Source organism: Oncorhynchus masou, chromosome 30, assembly GCF_036934945.1.
Source record: "Oncorhynchus masou masou isolate Uvic2021 chromosome 30, UVic_Omas_1.1, whole genome shotgun sequence".
Classification (NCBI taxonomy): Eukaryota; Metazoa; Chordata; class Actinopteri; order Salmoniformes; family Salmonidae; genus Oncorhynchus; species Oncorhynchus masou.
Window position 1 is genome coordinate 42,325,757 of NC_088241.1, and position 18,861 is coordinate 42,344,617.

The window sequence follows — 18,861 nt, forward strand, 5'->3', positions numbered from 1 at the left end:
CGGGGGAAAAGGGCCTTGGTCAGGAAGGTGACCAAGAACCTGATGGTCACAGAGCTCTAGAGTTCTGCTGTGGATATGAGAGAACCTTCCAGAAGGACAACCATCTCTGCAGCACTCCACCAATCAGCACTTTATGGTAGAGTGGCCAGACGGAAGCCACTCCTCAGTAAAAGGCACATGATGGCCCACTTGGAGTTTGCCAAAAGGCACCTAAAGACTCTCAGACCATGAGAAACAAGATTCTCTGGTCTGATGAAACCAAGATTGAACTCTTTGGGCTGAATGCCAAGCATCACGTCCAGAGGTGAAGCATGGTGGTGGCATCATCATGTTTTTGGGATGTTTTTCAGCGGCAGAGACTGGGAGACTAGTCAGGATCAAGGAGAAGACGAACTGAGCAAAGTTCAGAAAGATCCTTGATGAAAATCTGCTACAGACCGCTCAGGACCTCGTACTGGTGCGACGGTTCACCTTCCAACAGGACAATGACCCTGAGCACACAGCCAAGCCAGCACAGGAGTGGATTCAGGACAAGTCTCTGAATGTCCTTGAGTGGACCAGCCAGAGCCCGGACTTGAACCTGATCGAACATCTCTGGAGAGACATAAAATAACTGTGCAGCTGCACTCCCCATCCAACCTGACAGAGCTTGAGAGGATCTGTAGAGAAGAATGGGAGAAACTCCCCAAATACAGGTGTGCCAAGCTTGGAGTGCCATATTTATGTAAATTAGATAGTTTTAAAATAAATTAGCAAACATTTTAAAACCCTGTTTTTGCTTTGTCGTTATGGGTTATTGTGCATAGATTGATGATGGGGGAAAAAACAACTATTTAATAGTTTTTATAAGGCTGTAACCTAACAAAATGTGGAAAAAGGGGGTTTGAAGACTTAAAGGGGTTGTGAATTGGGTGCCGTTTGGAAGGAGAGAGAATATATCCAATATACCCTTCCGGATCGTCTGTCCAGGGGCCCAAAGTGATTACCCTCTTTCACTGTCTCTCCCTCCCTCTCTCTGTCCCTCCCTCAAGGGCTGTGCACGTTTCTGCTGTGCTGAGCAAATGAGCAGCAGCGAGCCTCAGCTTTCCTCTCCTTCCTCCCTCCCTCCTTCTCGCCAATTTCATTTTCTCTACATCACTGTAGATTCATCACCTCTCTGCGTCCCTCTCCCGAAAGCAGTGAAAAGGAGGGGAATTATTCCTGGGCACTGACAGGAGGAGCACGGAAGCCCCCAGGGGTACTGGGGTGGGTGCAGTCAGGGGAGTGTGGATTGAGGGAGTGAGGAAGAGGGGGAGGGAAGGAGGGAGAGAGAGGGCTCTCTGAGCCTGAAAAAAAAAGTGACTCATCTAAATGCTGCAGAGAAAAATTGATTCTGACTACTCTGGTCGGATGGACGGTGCATGAAGCCTAGTCAGAGCTCACCCGCGTTGGGGATGAATGGGGCTAGGTTGGGGGGTGGGTGGAGGTGGAGGTGTGGAGGATTACTTATTAGTCATACATGCATGAACACACACACAGTAGTGCACTCTAGTGCACAAAAGAACAGTCATACTTGTGAAGTGGCGTTTGATTGGTTAATATCTAGCTACCTGGTTATATTATCTTGTCTAACACACACACTTGTCTTAGTGAAATTAATTCAAGTGGATTATGACAGATTGAAACGACGAGAGTGTAAATGGATGATCCTGAATGCCACCTCCCCCTCCTTCAACATCTCTTTTATCCCTGCCATCATCATCGTTATTCAATGACACCATCACATGTCCTACTATATGCAGGAACTAATTAACCTATCAAATCAGCCAGGGGAATGTCCCAGCTTGTCTGTGTAATTGCAGGTGGGGGTTTTGAGGGATGAGGGGGGAGATGGGCGTGAGTCGGAGTTTACCCTGCTCCTCCATCAAAGACACACACACACACACACACACACACACACACACACACACACACACACACACACACACACACACACACACACACACACACACACACACACACACACACACACACACACACACACACACACCGGTGCTTTACATAAGGCTGGGCAGAGGGCCATGTCTGCAGCCACACAGTAGCTACCTTAATAAATACATTACCTATTGAGATGCAGCAATGCCTGGCTACACACTAACATTGCTAGTTTTGCTCCACAGCAGACAGGGCCGTTTGTGTGTGTGTGTGTGTGTGTCCATCCATCCGTCCATCCATCCATCCTGCAGGGCTGTTTCATTAACCTTATTTGTAAGATTGCTCAGTAAATGTAGGTTACCACTCAGGCAGACATAATTCCCCAAAGGCAGAGAGACATTAGAATCCCGTTATCTCTGTAGAGTCCCTGGAGCGGAGCATCGCATCGCTCTGACTAGGGAAACATTCTCCACGTCTCCTCTGCTTTCTTTACATCCGGACGCATTGGTGGCAGAGGGGTTGAAATAGCTGCAAATAGCTGTTTATCTGGCCTGAGAAAAGAGATGGGTAGCTAGAGAGGGAGGGATGGGGCTGGACAGAACAGAACCCTTCAGGGCTGTCATGACTTGAGACACAGCCATAGCAGCCCTTTGTAGCTCCTTGTGTAACCCTTTGTTAAGTGAGTGACCTATAGATCAGGGCTCAGGGATATTGAGTTATGTGTCTCACTCTGAGGACCCTGAGCAGATGGTTGAAGTCCCACTAAGAAACATACAGCACTGTTCACATCTAACCCATCCATAGGGGAGTAAAATGTTCCACATACAGGAAAGTGTCATTAGTATTTTGTATCACATGGGTAATAGTTTCATTTAACTTTAACATAACTTTGAGTTATCTGTATGCACGGTACGAGAACATGAGTCCTGGTTCATCCTGGAATCAGACATGATGTATTTTTCGCCCACCTAGCACATCGCCATTCTGTCATGATCAAGATTTTTCTGCTCTGCTTTGGTTCTTGAGTTAATATCAATTTATCATTTATTTGAGTACACAGTAGCCTACAGCTTCCGTCTCTCCGGTCTCCCGTAACTGCTCTTAATTGAGACACATACATTATCAGGCCAAAGCTCTGTGCTAATACGATATTCTCTTGTAGCTACAGGCCCGTCGTCTACCTGTACCGCCAGTGTCCATCTTTCGCTCTTTATCCAACGGAGCTTCATTTAGACACAGGGTAGAAGGATTTCTTTCTCTCCGTCCCTCTCTATCTTCATCTCTTTTTCACCATCCCTCTCTATCCCTGCCCATCCATCTCTCTCACATCCACCCTTTCAATTTCTCTCTCTACATCCAGCCTTTCCTTTTCTCTCTCTCTCGCTCTCTCCATCCAGCCTTTCCATTTCTCTCTCCATCCCTTTCTCTCTCTCATCTCTCCATCTTTCTCTCCAGTCCCCCGTCCATCTATTATTTATGCTGGTCTCTCTTGCTGCTCATTAGCTGGATGATATGGGAGGGTGTGGAGAGCAGAGAGCCCAACAGCTTTGAAACATGAGAAGACCAAGAGGGAGCAGAGCAGACTAGAAGGAAAATTAGACTCCATAAGTGTGTGTGATCTCTGTGAAACACTGGAGCAGTTTTATAAAGCCACCATACGTCCAGTTGTGAAAAATCTTTCAGAGAAACCAAAGACCTGCTTTGATTATGACAGACTGATTGATCCAACTTGTGCTTGTGCCCATTGGTGTGTCACAGATGTTAAGTTTCGAGATATGAGGCTCATAATCTAGTAAATATACCGAACAAGAATATAAACGCAACATATAAAGTGTTGGCCCCATGTTTCATGAGCTGGAATAAAAGATCCCAAAAAGTTTCCACATGAACAAAAAGCCTCATTCTCAGAAATGTTGTACACAAATTTGTTTACATCCCTGTTAGTGAGCATTTCTCCTTTTCCAAGAAAAAGGGAAACGAACTCATTCTGATTGGCTGGGCCTGGTTCTCAAGTGGGTGGGCTTTTGCCCAGTCCCACCCATGGCTGCGCCCCTGCCCAGTCTTGTGAAATCCATAGATTAGGGCCTAATTGTGTTCAAATTGACCGATTTCCCTGTATGAACTTTAACTCATTCAAATCGTTGAAACTGCTTTTATATTTTCTGTTCAGTATATACCAAGATCTTGCGAGAGAGCATGAAAGGAAAACTTGACAGAAGGCCTGTCCAGTCCAAGGGTTGGGTGTTTTCATCAGGTTTCACCCCCCCTACCTTGTTGGCCAGGACATCTGTAGTCAGTACGGGTCACATTTTACTAGCCCATAAATCTGTCCCTGTGCTCCCCTGGTGAGGTCAGCTTCGATAAGCCAGCCCAGGACCCCCTGGGTGGTGTTTAAGGGTTCACATTACTACTCTACTGGCTCCTCCCAGTCACGTCAGTCTCACTTTTCAACCAAGCTTACTACTAGGGATTGAGACCCACTCCTTACCCGTTTGGTCCTACATTTGAGAGCCATAAAAATGGGGCACCACAGCTAGCAAAATGTATTTCTGAACACTTGAGTCCATGTTCTCTTTTCTGATAGAGGTGCCTACAGATGATGTCGCAGGAACAGGCAGTCCCCCGATACCTCTAGTGGTGTGTGTGGTACCTCTATCTATCTGACTGATCCTGTTAGAAGTGGGGGGGGTGGGCGGTGGGGTTGAATCTTTGATCTCTCCCCTGTGGAGAGGCTGCTCTCCTGTAGAGTTGGGAGGCAGGAGGTTGTCAGTGTGACGGCTGTGGTACATGTTCACTCTGATTAAAGAGAAATATGCATCACACAGTGTTATAGAGCTTTCCTTTTTATCTGCTCCTCTCACCATGACGACAGTATGTAGATTGGGGTTGATAGCATTTTAAGTCGTAACACTGACTGAGGTGTTACACAGTAAAGCTGCAATGCTGTTTAAAACATGGGTTGCACTTGATGTGAACGTGGATGTTTTGTATTGCGTATGTGACAGACATTGCGCTCTCTGTGTAATTAAATGTTGTCAAGTTTCTCCGCGAGCACCTGAAATCACACCAGAGTTCACCTCTGACCCTTTAACCTGAGGTCATGTTCCCCCAACACAATTAGAGCAGAGGGCCCACATTCCACAAGGCAGTGATGAAAGCACTACAGGAGGGTATCATGCTTGAGTTTAGAGAGCGAGTAATGACCTTTTATTCAGAGGAAGAACCACGAGGAAGCAGAACCAGCTCTGGAGTAAGTCAATTTATGATTTCAAGAACTAAGCGATCCATTGCAATGGAAACACAACAGGAACCAGGAATTTCCAGAAGTTTCACCTGGTTTGGCATCCTAGCGGAGAAAGGCCGTATGACAGAACAGGAGAGGGGGAGTGGTACAGAGAGGGGGTGTAAAAGAGAGGGAGAGGCAAAGCAGAGGAGATAAACTCCACGGTTGAATTATCATTCCGATCCATTAAATATGAATCCGTCATGAGGTATGTGATTATTTTGATTGACATCTCATTCATGCACACATCTCTGCTAAACCTCAATTGGAAGTCTCCTGGAAAATGGCTCCAATGGGTGATGGTTTGATGTTGCAAGAAGACATGTTATTCTTAGTCTTCTTAGTTAGATGATTGTGTCTGTCTGTGTGGGAAGTGGGCAAGATAAATCCAAAGAGATTACCAAGGTTACACGTTTGTGGGACCATACCTTTCTCAGATTCATAATACAACCATTCCAACATATTCCCCTCCCCGGCACACACTCGTTCAATCATGGGGAGATTGGAAGTTACGGTAGGAAGATGCCCTCTGTCAGACAGATGGGAGGGGAAGGGTACTTCACAGTGAAGGTATTGAGGTAAGGCATATGTAGGCGCTTGATATAACCCCCTGGCAACTCCACTTAACGTGGTCCAGACACAAACACTCCTCCCACCACTAGACCCCTCACGGCAGTCACTCAATTAATCCCATTCCAAGCATCTTTTGAGGGATACGCACGCACACACCTTCTCCCACATTCTCTCGTTCTATGATGGGGTTATCTGCTAGAATGGAGCGCCAGTACGGTGTGTGTGTGTGGAGAATAGAGACACAACGAGACGTATGAAGGAAAATAAATAGGGACCAACATGAGCATAGATTCATCCTCCAACTTCATTGTTACGTACAACAGGGTTGATTTTACAGTTACCTGAGCAGGGAAAACATACTGTCACTGGAAATAAATATGCATTTATTTGTTATCTTGTTAGATACGTCACACAGTCCTTGTCATATTCAATCAAGCATATATTTGTTTTATTCCGAGAAAGGTACGGTTTTTAGGTTCACAAACAGCCACAATCAAATACTTTCAGCCAGTCAACACAGTCACCATTTTGTGAAAGACATATTAGCTATGTGATTACTTTTCACACCATTGATTTGTATGTGCTGCAAGTCTAGCCTCACGAAGGGAGGCAAGTAATTTCTCATTGTTGCTTCTTCCTGACATGTGTCCCAAGTGGCACCCCATTCCCTACATTCTTTTGAAGAGAGCACTAGGGGCCATGATTAAAAGTAGTGCACTTCAGTATATAGGGAATACAGTGTCATTTGGAATGCACAACTGGTTTGTGTCAGACAAGCAAGGAGACCTATACTCAGCTTAAGTTGCCGGTTTGATGATGACAAAATGCTATCTAGTTTGTTTCCTCCATTGGAACAAAGCAGAATATTCACTATATATTCTATGCAAATATATATTCTCAATATACTGTATTTATACATGGCTATATACAGTGCCTTGCGAAAGTATTCGGCCCCCTTGAACTTTGCGACCTTTTGCTTCATTTCAGGCTTCAAACATAAAGATATAAAACTGTATTTTTTTGTGAAGAATCAACAACAAGTGGGACACAATCATGAAGTGGAACGACATTTATTGGATATTTCAAACTTTTTTAACAAATCAAAAACTGAAAAATTGGGCGTGCAAAATTATTCAGCCCCCTTAAGTTAATACTTTGTAGCGCCACCTTTTGCTGCGATTACAGCTGTAAGTCGCTTGGGGTATGTCTCTATCAGTTTTGCACATCGAGAGACGGACATTTTTTCCCATTCCTCCTTGCAAAACAGCTCGAGCTCAGTGAGGTTGGATGGAGAGCATTTGTGAACAGCAGTTTTCAGTTCTTTCCACAGATTCTCGATTGGATTCAGGTCTGGACTTTGACTTGGCCATTCTAACACCTGGATATGTTTATTTTTGAACCATTCCATTGTAGATTTTGCTTTATGTTTTGGATCATTGTCTTGTTGGAAGACAAATCTCCGTCCCAGTCTCAGGTCTTTTGCAGACTCCATCAGGTTTTCTTCCAGAATGGTCCTGTATTTGGCTCCATCCATCTTCCCATCAATTTTAACCATCTTCCCTGTCCCTGCTGAAGAAAAGCAGGCCCAAACCATGATGTTGCCACCACCATGTTTGACAGTGGGTATGGTGTGTTCAGGGTGATGAGTTGTGTTGCATTTACGCCAAACATAACGTTTTGCATTGTTGCCAAAAAGTTCAATTTTGGTTTCATCTGACCAGAGCACCTTCTTCCACATGTTTGGTGGGTCTCCCAGGTGGCTTGTGGCAAACTTTAAACAACACTTTTTATGGATATCTTTAAGAAATGGCTTTCTTCTTGCCACTCTTCCATAAAGGCCAGATTTGTGCAATATACGACTGATTGTTGTCCTATGGACAGAGTCTCCCACCTCAGCTGTAGATCTCTGCAGTTCATCCAGAGTGATCATGGGCCTCTTGGCTGCATCTCTGATCAGTCTTCTCCTTGTATGAGCTGAAAGTTTAGAGGGACGGCCAGGTCTTGGTAGATTTGCAGTGGTCTGATACTCCTTCCATTTCAATATTATCGCTTGCACAGTGCTCCTTGGGATGTTTAAAGCTTGGGAAATCTTTTTGTATCCAAATCCGGCTTTAAACTTCTTCACAACAGTATCTCGGACCTGCCTGGTGTGTTCCTTGTTCTTCATGATGCTCTCTGCGCTTTTAACGGACCTCTAAGACTATCACAGTGCAGGTGCATTTATACGGAGACTTGATTACACACAGGTGGATTGTATTTATCATCAATAGTCATTTAGGTCAACATTGGATCATTCAGAGATCCTCACTGAACTTCTGGAGAGAGTTTGCTGCACTGAAAGTAAAGGGGATGAATCATTTTGCACGCCCAATTTTTCAGTTTTTGATTTGTTAAAAAAGTTTGGAATATCCAATAAATGTCGTTCCACTTCATGATTGTGTCCCACTTGTTGTTGATTCTTCACAAAAAAATACAGTTTTATATCTTTATGTTTGAAGCCTGAAATGTGGCAAAAGGTCGCAAAGTTCAAGGGGGCCGAATACTTTCGCAAGGCACTGTATAATCTAATCTATATATATTTTTTAAATAAATATATAAATATATATTTATATATAGAGAGAGAGAGAATTTGGTAGGGGTTTGAAACATTCAAGGTACATTCACTTAACTTACCCTGTGAATTTTTTGTTGTTGTATTTGTATGAAAAGGTTACAGTCTGAAAAAATGTTTAAACCACATCTACGACCCCTTTACAATTCACTATCCCAACCAGGAAACAACACTGAACATTCCCCATTTGTAAGAAGCAAACAGAAGAGAAAACAGGCTTTTCTGCTGGGGTTCCAATCACAAATAGGCATAAAACATGCATGCAAGCTTACTTCAGTCTCTATAACATCAGACCTCAGGTGCCCCAATTCCACAGGTTTATACTAAATAATAGCTAGCAGCATTCGTTCAATGCTTTCATAACTTCTTCATAATGTAATAGTAACAAATAGATCTAGTTTTGTCAGTGGTTATCCTAACATTCACCCTTTTCCAATACCACAGAGTGCACAAACAGAAATATAGATAAGACTCACCAGGTGAATCTGGATGAAAGCTATGATCGCTTATTGATGTTAAATCCACTTCAAGCCTCGAGACAAGTGAGACATGGATTGTGTGTTGTGTGCCATTAAGAGGGTGAATGAGCAAGACAAAATATTCAAGTGCCTTTAAACAGGGTATGATAGCAGGTGCCAGGCGCACCGGTTTGAGCGTGTGAAGAACTGCAATGCCTCTGGGTTTTTCCACGCTCAACAGTTTCCCGTGTGTATCAAGAATGGTCCACCACCCAAAGGACATCCAGCCAACTTGACAACTTTGGGAAGCATTGGAGTCAACATGAGCCAGCATCCCTGTGGAACGCTTTCGACACCTTGTAGTCCATGTCCCAACGAATCAAGGCTGTTCTGAGGGCAAAAGGGGATGCAACTCAATGTTAAGAAGGCGTCCTTAATGTTTGTACACTCAGTGTATATAATAATATATAATCTGTTTAAATGTCGATGTTGGTTATGAGCCAGATGTATGGGTAGATCTCGAGACTAGAATTTTTCAGAAGGCCTCAGACGTTTCAGTCAGGTGTTGGTGTACTGAGAAGGTTATCCTCTTTAGGTCAAAATAGCTAGAGGGGATCCTGCTACTGTAACACACAGTTGAATTGGAAAGTTTTGTCCCTAAAGCCACAACCTAGACTTTAGACTTCAGTCAATCATTTACCATAGATGGGATGACTGTTTTCAAGGCCAATAGATTTTAGGTACAATATGCCTGTGTTTCTACCACTATTATGTTTATTTACATAGTTTTAACAAACATATATATATATATACACATACATACATATACACACACACACACACTCAAGTGTGAACACACCTGCTCATTCAAGGGTTTTTCTTTATTTTGACTATTTTCTACATTGTAGAAATAATAGTGAAGACATCAAAACTATTAAATAACACATGGAATCATGTAGTAACCAAAAAAGTGTTAAACTAACTAATTTTATATTCTTCAAAGTAGCCACTCTTTGCCTTTGACAGCTTTGCACTCTTGGCATTCTCTCAACCAGCTTCATGGAGGTAGTCACGTGGAATATCTTTCCTTCTTAATGCGTTTGAGCCAATCAGTTGTGTTGTGACAAGGTAGGGGTGGTATACAGCAGATTGCCCTATTTGGTAAAAGACCAAGTCCATATTATGGCAAGAACAGCTCAAATAAGCCAATAGCAATGACAGTTCATCAAGACATGAAGGCCAGACAATTTGGAAAATTTCAAGAACTTTGAAAGTTTCAAGTGTAGTCCCAAAACCATCAAGCACTATGATGAAATTGGCTCTCTTGAGGACCGCCACAGGAAAGGAAGACCCAGAGTTACCTCTGCTGCAGAGGATAAGGTCATTACAGTTAACTGCACCTCAGATTGCAGCCCAAATAAATGGTTCAGAGTTCAAGTAACAGACACATCTCAACATCAACTGTTCAGAAGAGACTGCGTGAATCAGGCCTTCATGGTCGAATTGCTGCAAAGAAACCAGTACTAAAGGACACCAATAAGAAGAGACTTGCCTGGGCCAAGAAACACAGAGCAATGGACATTAGACCGGTGGAAATCTGTCCAGATTTTAGATTGTTGGTTCCAACCGCCATGTCTTTGTGAGACGCAGAGTAGGTGAACGGATGATCTCAGAATGTGTGGTTGCCACCGTGAACCATGGAGGAGGTGGTGTGGGGGTGCTTTGCTGGTGAAACAGTCTATGATTTCTTTAGAATTCAAGGCACACTTAACCAGCATGGCCACTACAGAGATACACCATCCCATCTGGTTTGGGCTTAGTGTGACTATAATCTGTTTTTCAACAGGACAATGACCCAACAGACCTTCAGGCTGTGTAACGGCTATTTTACCAAGGAGAGTGATGGAGTGCTGCGTCAGATGACCTGGCCTCCACAATCACCCGACTTCAACCAAATTGAGATGGTTTGGGATGAGTTGGACTGCAGAGTGAAGGAAAAGCAGGCAGCAAGTGCTCAGCATATGTGGGAACTCATTCAAGAAGGTTGGAAAAGCATTCCTCATGAAGCTGGTTGTGAGAATGCCAAGAGTGCAAAGCTGTCATCAAGGCAAAGGGTAGCTACTTTAAAGAATCTAAAATATATTTTGATTTGTTTAACACTTTTTTGGTTACTACATTATTCCATATGTTATTTCATAGTTTTGATGTATTCACTATTATTCTACAATGTAGAAAATAGTCAAAATAAAGAAAAACCCTTGAATGAGTAGGTGTGTCTAAACGTTTTACTGGTACTGTATATACTGTACATATTCAATACAAAACAACCCAATCCTATTAAAACATAGAAAAAAATAAACACAAAATCAACACTGACACAAAACACAGTGCAGTCCACAAAATACCAAAATAATAATTTGTAATGTATCAAGTGGATTCTCTAACAAACTAAACTGTGCGATAACTGACCTCTGTATGGACTAATACCCTTTCACCATACTGAGGTGAGCTGAACTTGCCTGGTTAGTGGTTACCCAGTCACCATAGTAGCTGGAAATGTACTGCATGGTTGGGGTCGGCTGGATAGTGTGCATAGGGACTAACTGGGTGTGTTTGAGAGCAGCACACAGCACATGATTGGCTCAGACAGACACAAATAGTGGGTACGTTCGAGGTTATATCTATTGTAGTCAGCCCGCCCCGATTATAAGATCTCACAATGCCTGGAGAAGTGTTTTTTTGACATCTCAGAAACCACGTTGATATGATATATCAATCTTTTAAAATGCACTGTTCTGGCAATTTGCTTCCTTAGAGGCTAGAAGGAATAAGTAAAGTCAATATTGTGAGATGTGCAGCGTGACTGCAACAGAGACGACCTAGAACGTGTCCAGTGCCATGTTAACATGTGCTGTGGTCGGGCTAGTCTATCTCCCTTTCCCCCGAGTAGGAGCCGAGGGCCTCCCAGAGTACCTGGGTCTCCTTACAGTGGTGGTGGCCTCTCCAGTGCTCCATCACCTCCTCTTTACTGTCCAGGACCTGGCTGCACAGCAAACAGTTAAACACCAATCCCTGCCTCAGGACCCCTCTCCCTCCCCGGGCTGAAGGGCCGGTCGGCTCCCCCTCTCCACCATCCTCCGGTCCCTCCTGGTGGTGGGAGAGGATATGACACTTCAGCTTGGAAAAGGAGTAGAACTCTTCATCACAGCTCCCACACCGGACTAGGTTCCTCTTCTCATTGAGCTGGCGCCAGTAGTGGGCGGCGTGTTTCACCAGCTCATCCTCTGCCTCCCGGCCCCCCCGCAGTGACCTTCCCACCCCCCCAGCCCCGTCCCGCAGGCGCACCTGGACCTCCTCCCCATGCACATAGAGCAGGTGTAGCTTCATGTCGGCGAAGGTGGGGGTAATGGCCTGACAGCGGCTACACTTGATCTGGAGCTCCACTGGGTCCTCGCGCTCCTCCTGGCCCTGCTCGTCCCCCAGGTCTGAAGACATGGCCCTGGAGACACGAACAACATGGAGACATATGATGGGAGGAAGAACTGGTGTTTTATGAAAAGTGAAGGGCCAGAATGTTCTATTTTGATGTGCTGAGAAGCTAACAATATTCTAAGACAGGTATTCCAAAACTGGGGTATTTCTCTTTTCAAACAGTCCATTTATATTTTCCAATAGGGCTATACATTTGGGTGAGTTTTTTTCTCCTCACCCGAGTAGCCGTTGGCTCGATAATGATAAATGGTTAAAAAAAAGTAAGGCCCGCGTCCATAGAGACACATACCAGCTCTACTGGTAGTACTGCTACTACCAGCAGTACTACTCCTGCACCTGTCGAAGACACAAGTTGTTCTGCTTCCATGACCACATCCAATGCTAGCATCAGTAATTCTACATTTGTTGTTAGCCCAGCCAGCATGGGCACTGACAGTTGTGAATCTGATGCAGCCTAAGAGCTACTGCCCCCTTACCTGGGAAAGCACCGAACAACAGAGCGGGACGTTGGATCATCGAAGAGGTGAAAATATGATGAGAACTACATTGATTTGGGGTTCACTTATATTGGGAGTATTGCCTTTCCTCAGCCACAGTGTGTTATATGTGCAAAAGTACTATCTCACAACTCGATGAAACTGTCACTCTTGCGCAGGCATTTAGAAACAAAACATGACAGTTTGAAAAATAAGCCATGTCTTTGGAGCGAGAATTAAGACGACTTTTGAGTAGTAAGACATGTATAAAAACAACAGAAGGAAGACATCCTCTTCTGGAAACCAGGACTGGGAAAGATCACGCAAAAACCATGACAGGGAAAGATAGTGGAGTGGTAACGCGCGTGCAAGTAGTTGCTCCCAACGCTACTTGGGTACACTGCAGCATCCACCGAGAGGCTCTTGCTGCCAAAGGAATAACTGACAGCTTGAAAGACATTTTGGACACGAGAGTGAACATGGTTAACTTTGTTAAAGCAAGGCCCCTGAACTCTCGTGTATTTTCTGCACCATGCAATATGGGCAGCAACCATGTAACACTTTTACAACATACAGAAGTGTGCTGGTTATCAAGAGGCAAAGTATTGACAAAGTATTTTTTTGTGAGAGGTTTCTTTACGGACTATAATTGTCACTTGTCTGACCGTTTGCATGATGACGAGTTTCTCACACGACTGACCGATTTGGGTGATGTTTTTTCTCGTCTGAATGATCTGAATCTAGAATTACAGGGACTCTCCGCAACTATATTCAATATGCGGGACAAAACTGAGGTTATAATTAATAAGACACAGGTCTTTCCATCATTGTATGATTTTTGTGTGCAAATGAAGAAGCTTATGGACAATGTTAAATGTGATACAGCGAAACACCTGAGTGAGTTTGGTGCACAATTACGCAGGTACTTTCCTGAAATGGATAACACAAGTAACTGGATTTGTTATCCCTTTCATGCCCTGCCTCCAGTCCACTTACCGATATCTGAACAAGAGAGCCTCATCGAAATTGCAACAAGCGGTTCTGTGAAAATGTAATTTAAATCAGAATCCACAGCCAGATTTATGGATTGGGCTGTGCTCAGAGTATCCTGCCCTGGCAAATTGTGCTGTTAAGACACTGATGCCCTTTGCAACCACATACCTACAATTGAAGTCGGAAGTTTATATACACCTTAGCCAAATACATTTAAAAACTCAGTTTCTAACAATTCCTGACATTTAATCCTAGTAAAAATTCCCTGTCTTAGATCAGTTAGGGGATCACCACTTTATTTTAAGAATGTGAAATGTCAGAATAATAGTAGAGAATGATTTATTTCAGCTTTTTTTCTTTCATCATGTTCCCAGTGGGTCAGAAGTTTACATATACTAATTGAGTGTTTGGTAGCATTGCCTTTAAATTGTTTAACTTGGGTCAAACATTTCGGGGAGCCTTCCACAACCTTCCCACAATAAGTTGAGTGAATTTTGGCCCATTCCTCCTGACACAGCTGGTGTAACCGAGTGAGGTTTGTAGGCCTCCTTGACAGCACACGCTATTTCAGTTCTGCCCACAAATTTGCTACAGGATTGAGGTCACAGCTTTGTGATGGCCACTCCAATACCTACACTTTGTTGTCCTTTAGCTATTTTGTCACAACTTTGAAAGTAACTTGGGGTCATTGCCCATTTGGAAGACCCATTTGCAACAAAAGCTTTAACTTCCTGACTGATGTCTTGAGATGTTGCTTCAATATATCCACATAATTGTCCTACCTCATGATGCCATCTATTTTGTGAAGTGCACCAGTCCCTCCTGCAGCAAAACACCCGCACAACATGATGCTGCCACCCCCGTGCTTCACGGTTGGGATGGTGTTCTTCAGCTTGCAAGTTCCCCCCTTTTTCCTCCAAACATAACGATGGTCATTATGGCCAAACAGTTCTATTTTTGTTTCATCAGACCAGAGGATATTTCTCCAAAAAGTATGATCTATGTGCAGTTGCAAACCGTAGTCTGGCTTTTTTATGGCGGTTTTGGAGCCGTGCCTTCTTCAGTGCGGAGCGGCCTTTCAGGTTATGCCGATATAGGACTTGTTTTACTATGGATATAGATACTTTTGTACCCGTTTCCTCCAGCATCTTCACAAGGTCTTTTGCTGTTGTTCTGGGATTGATTAGCACTTTTCGCACCAAAGTACGTTCACCTCTAGGAATCAGAATACGTCTCTTTCCTGAGCAGTATGATGGCTGCGTGGTCCCATGGTGTTTATACTTGCGTACTATTGTTTGTACAGATGAACGTGGTACCTTGAAGCGTTTGGAAATTGCTCCCAAGGAAGAACCAGACTTGTGGAAGTCTACTTTTTTTCTGAGGTCTTGGCTGATTTCTTTTAATTTTCCCATGATGTCAAGCAAAGACGCACTGAGTTTGAAGGTAGGCCTTGAAATACATCCACAGGTACACATCCAATTGACTCAAATTATGTCAATTATCTCACTGCTTTAGATCAGAAGCTCCTAAAGCCATGACATTTTCTGAACTTTTCCAAGATGTTTAAAGGCACAGTCAACTTAGTGTATGTAAACCTCTGACCCACTTGAATTGTGATACAGTGAATTATAAGTGAAATAATCTGTCTGTCAACAATTGTTGGAAAAATTACTTGTGTCATGCACAAAGTAGATGTCCTAACCAACTTGCCAAAACTATAGTTTGCTAACAAGAAGTCTGTGCAGTGGTTGAAAAACGAGTTTTAATGACTTCAACCTAAGTGTATGTAAACTTCCGACTTCAACTGTATGTGAGAGTGGATTCTTGGCCCTCACTAGCATGAAAACAAAATACGGGCACAGACTGTGTGTGGAAAATAATTTAAGACTGAGACTCTCTCCAATACAACCCAACACTGCAGAGTTATGTGCATCTTTTCAAGCACACCCGTCTCATTATTCACAATTTTCAATGAACAAATAGTTTTATATGTAGGATGGCTAAATAAAGAGCAAAATTATTGATTATTATTATTTGATTATTATTATTTGTGCCCTGGTCCTATAAGAGCTCTGTCACTTCCCACGAGCCGGGTTGTGACAAAAACTCAATCATTCTTAAGTTATAAATGTAATAAATGTATCGTATAGTGTGTGTGTGTGGCAGGCTTACAACGACGGCAAAAAAACAACATTTGAGAGTGCGCTGACCCTGGTGCTAGAAGGGGTACCCAGCTGGAGGTTGAATATTTGAAGAGACTATAAAAAGTTTGGGAGCCACTGTTCTAAGACATTCAATGGTCACAGTGACCAAACGTCAAGACTCAATAGTCCTATTGATGAGATAAATATCCAGTATTGTTAAGATATTCTGCTGATTATTCCCTATCGGAATTTGGCCTCCAAGTACCCTCTAAGGTCAGAGGTCACCATAAAGCAGGTCTTAGTAACTGAGATCTGGGCCCTTGAGCCACAAAAAATAAATAAATAAATAAATAGGCCATGGGTGTCCTTAAGCAATTAAGACATTTCAAATGTATGGTCTATTCAACCTCTAGGTCTCAGCCTTGATTGAATGTTTTGACTCAGGACAGGGAAGGATGAGACAACCAACAGATAAGGAGTATTTAGGTTTGCTCTCCCGGCTGGAGGGGGTGAGATTTTCTGCAAACCTCTTAGAGGAACATGTCCGTCTACATCTGTTAAAGTTCTATTTACATTGTTCACCTTATTTTTTTTCAATTCCTAACAGTATGTAGGTACTGTTAATAATGCTGAATATTTAGGTACCCACCCCTCCACAGGCACGTCGTCTTCATGCTGGCTGACGGACGGCTCCACGGTCAGGATGACCTTATGCACCTCCCTCAAATGGCCGAAGTACACACCCACGTAGCCAAACGCCTTCTCACAGAAGTCACAGCGAAGCGTCCGCCGCGGTCTCCCGTCAGAGTGATGCAGCTTCATGTGGGTGCTGAGGGAGCCAGAGTGAGCATAGGCCTTACGACACACAGGACACAGGTAAGGCCTGCTGTTGGTGTGGCTGTTCATATGGCTCTGGAGGTGGTGTTTGAACTGGAAGCAGCGGCTGCAGGTAGGGCAGCGGTGGAGGGGCTGGCTACTGCCCAGGTAGACCCTATGAGAAGGGCCCCCTTTCAGGTATAGCGGGGTAGAGGCTGGCTGGGACTGGGGAGGACCAGGCTCCAGGACCTCGGCAGAGAGCTGATGCCCCACGAGGAGCTCTGAATCCAGGCTGTCAGAGGAGGTGAGGGAGGGCAGGCTGACCAGCTGGGGTACAGTCTCTATCAGCAGCATGTGGTGAGGCTTGGGTCTGATGCTGCGGTACTTCTTAGAGATGTCCACCTCCCTCTGCTGTTTAGACAGCGGGGAGGAGATGACGGCTGAGACAGAAGGCTTCTCTGGCACCCTCCTCCGAAAGAATGACAAGGACCTCTTCTTCCTCGCCTCAAAGGCCAGAATGTCCTCCATTGTCTTCCTCTTCCTCCCCCTCTTCTTGCCTGATGGTTTCTGGATCTGTAGCGTTCCCTGCAGCGACAGGGCGCCTGTGGTCTTGGCCTGAGGCTGGCTCTGCAGCAGGGAGTTTGGCATGTGGTTCTGACATAGGGCCTCAGCAGTCTCCGGGGTCTTGGACTGGGGATCAGAGGAATAAGGGGAGAGGTCGGGCTGGCTAGGGAAAGCCTTCTTGGGTGACATGGCATTGAGGTTGAGTTTGGAGGCGGGTATGAGGGTGCTTTTCATCATGGAGTAGGGCAGGATGGGCAGCTTGCCCTTGGGTGGGGAGGGGATGATCTGGACAGCTTTGCTGAAGATGGCTGGAGAGAGGACAGTGATGCTGCTACTAGCTGGCTGTGGATGGGGCTGTTGGGCTACAGGCTTGGGTTGGCACGGCCTGATAGCAACCTTACCGCTGCTCTCATCCTGTGATGGTTCGACCGGGGAACTTTTAGTAATGCCACCAGATGGGTAGTGGAGGTTCTGCAGCATGCTGGTGACAGGGCCGGGAGCGTGGGCAGGAGTGGACCGGTGTTCGGGGGTGGTGTCCACCACTGCTATTCGCTCCAGCGGAGAGCCAGTGTAGAGCATGGCGTTGTCTGGGAGCAGGGCTGTGAGGGCGGAGAGCTCAGAGGAGGCTGAGTCGTCGATCAGTATGACCTGTTCTGATGGCTCCTCCTTGGGCTCAGCCAATGACAACTTCTTCTTTATGGCTGCTATTGACCGATGGTCCCGGGTTGTCAATGCAACCTTGGTGGGTGTCCTCACCCCCCTGGCGCTGCCACCGGCAGTGGGCGTGGCTGATTTGACCTTCTCCGGGGTGTTCTTGGTCCTCATTGGCTGGTACCTGGGGATGGGCAGCTTCAGGTTCTTCTGGATTGGCTGTTGCTGCTGCTGTTGTTGCTGCGGCGACTGAGGGGATACGGAGGGCGGCAGGGCTACCAGAGAGAAGGTACCCTCCTGCCCTGCCACCTGCATCAGGGCATAGTTCTGAGCCGGGACCAGGATAGACTTGGGGCTGACAGCTGTGGAGGCTGCCTCCGGGAGGGCAGAGGGGTGCTGGCAGGACAAGATGGCGGCTGGGGAGGGAACCACCGCTGCTGGGGCCTTGGGGGCGATGCTTCTGAACTGGAGGCTCTTCATCATCTGGCCTGGCATGGAGGTCTAGACCTAGACCTGTCTCCGTCTGTCAATACAACAACAATAGTCAAGTTAGCGAAGTATGCCCCAACGTAGCATTTTTGGTCACAGTCCCCAATCATTATGTTCTCAACAGGAGGGTTGACCTTCGTGTTGTTAATGGGGTCGTTACACAGCGGTTCATAGTCTAGATGAGACACAGGCTGCAATCCCAAATGGCACCCTATTCCCTATATGGCCCACTACGTTTGACCAGGTTCCATAGGGCTCTGGTCAAAAGTAGTGCACTATTTAGGGACTAGGGTGCCATTGGGATAAATCCTGAGTTGAGAAACAGACAGAGGTAGGCAGACGTTGTCACGAACACAAACATGTCTAAGGCTACCACAATAACTAGTATCATATGGTT

At 45.0% G+C, this 18,861-nt stretch overlaps 1 protein-coding gene across 6 annotated transcripts in view; it reads right to left on the bottom strand.

Moving 5' to 3' along the window:
* Window positions 1–11,068: 11,068 nt before the first annotated feature.
* The window catches only part of LOC135522626 (zinc finger protein 438-like), a 92,674-nt gene continuing 84,881 nt past the window's right edge, over window positions 11,069–18,861 (bottom strand). For all 6 annotated transcript variants that reach the window (XM_064949067.1, XM_064949069.1, XM_064949068.1 and 3 more), the window contains 2 exons: window positions 16,594–18,498; window positions 11,069–12,338 (listed from right to left, as the gene is read on the bottom strand). In XM_064949067.1, coding sequence (XP_064805139.1) covers window positions 11,762–12,338; window positions 16,594–18,470 — 2,454 coding nt within the window. In that variant the 5' untranslated portion in view covers window positions 18,471–18,498 and the 3' untranslated portion in view covers window positions 11,069–11,761. The remainder of the gene's footprint in view (window positions 12,339–16,593; window positions 18,499–18,861) is intronic.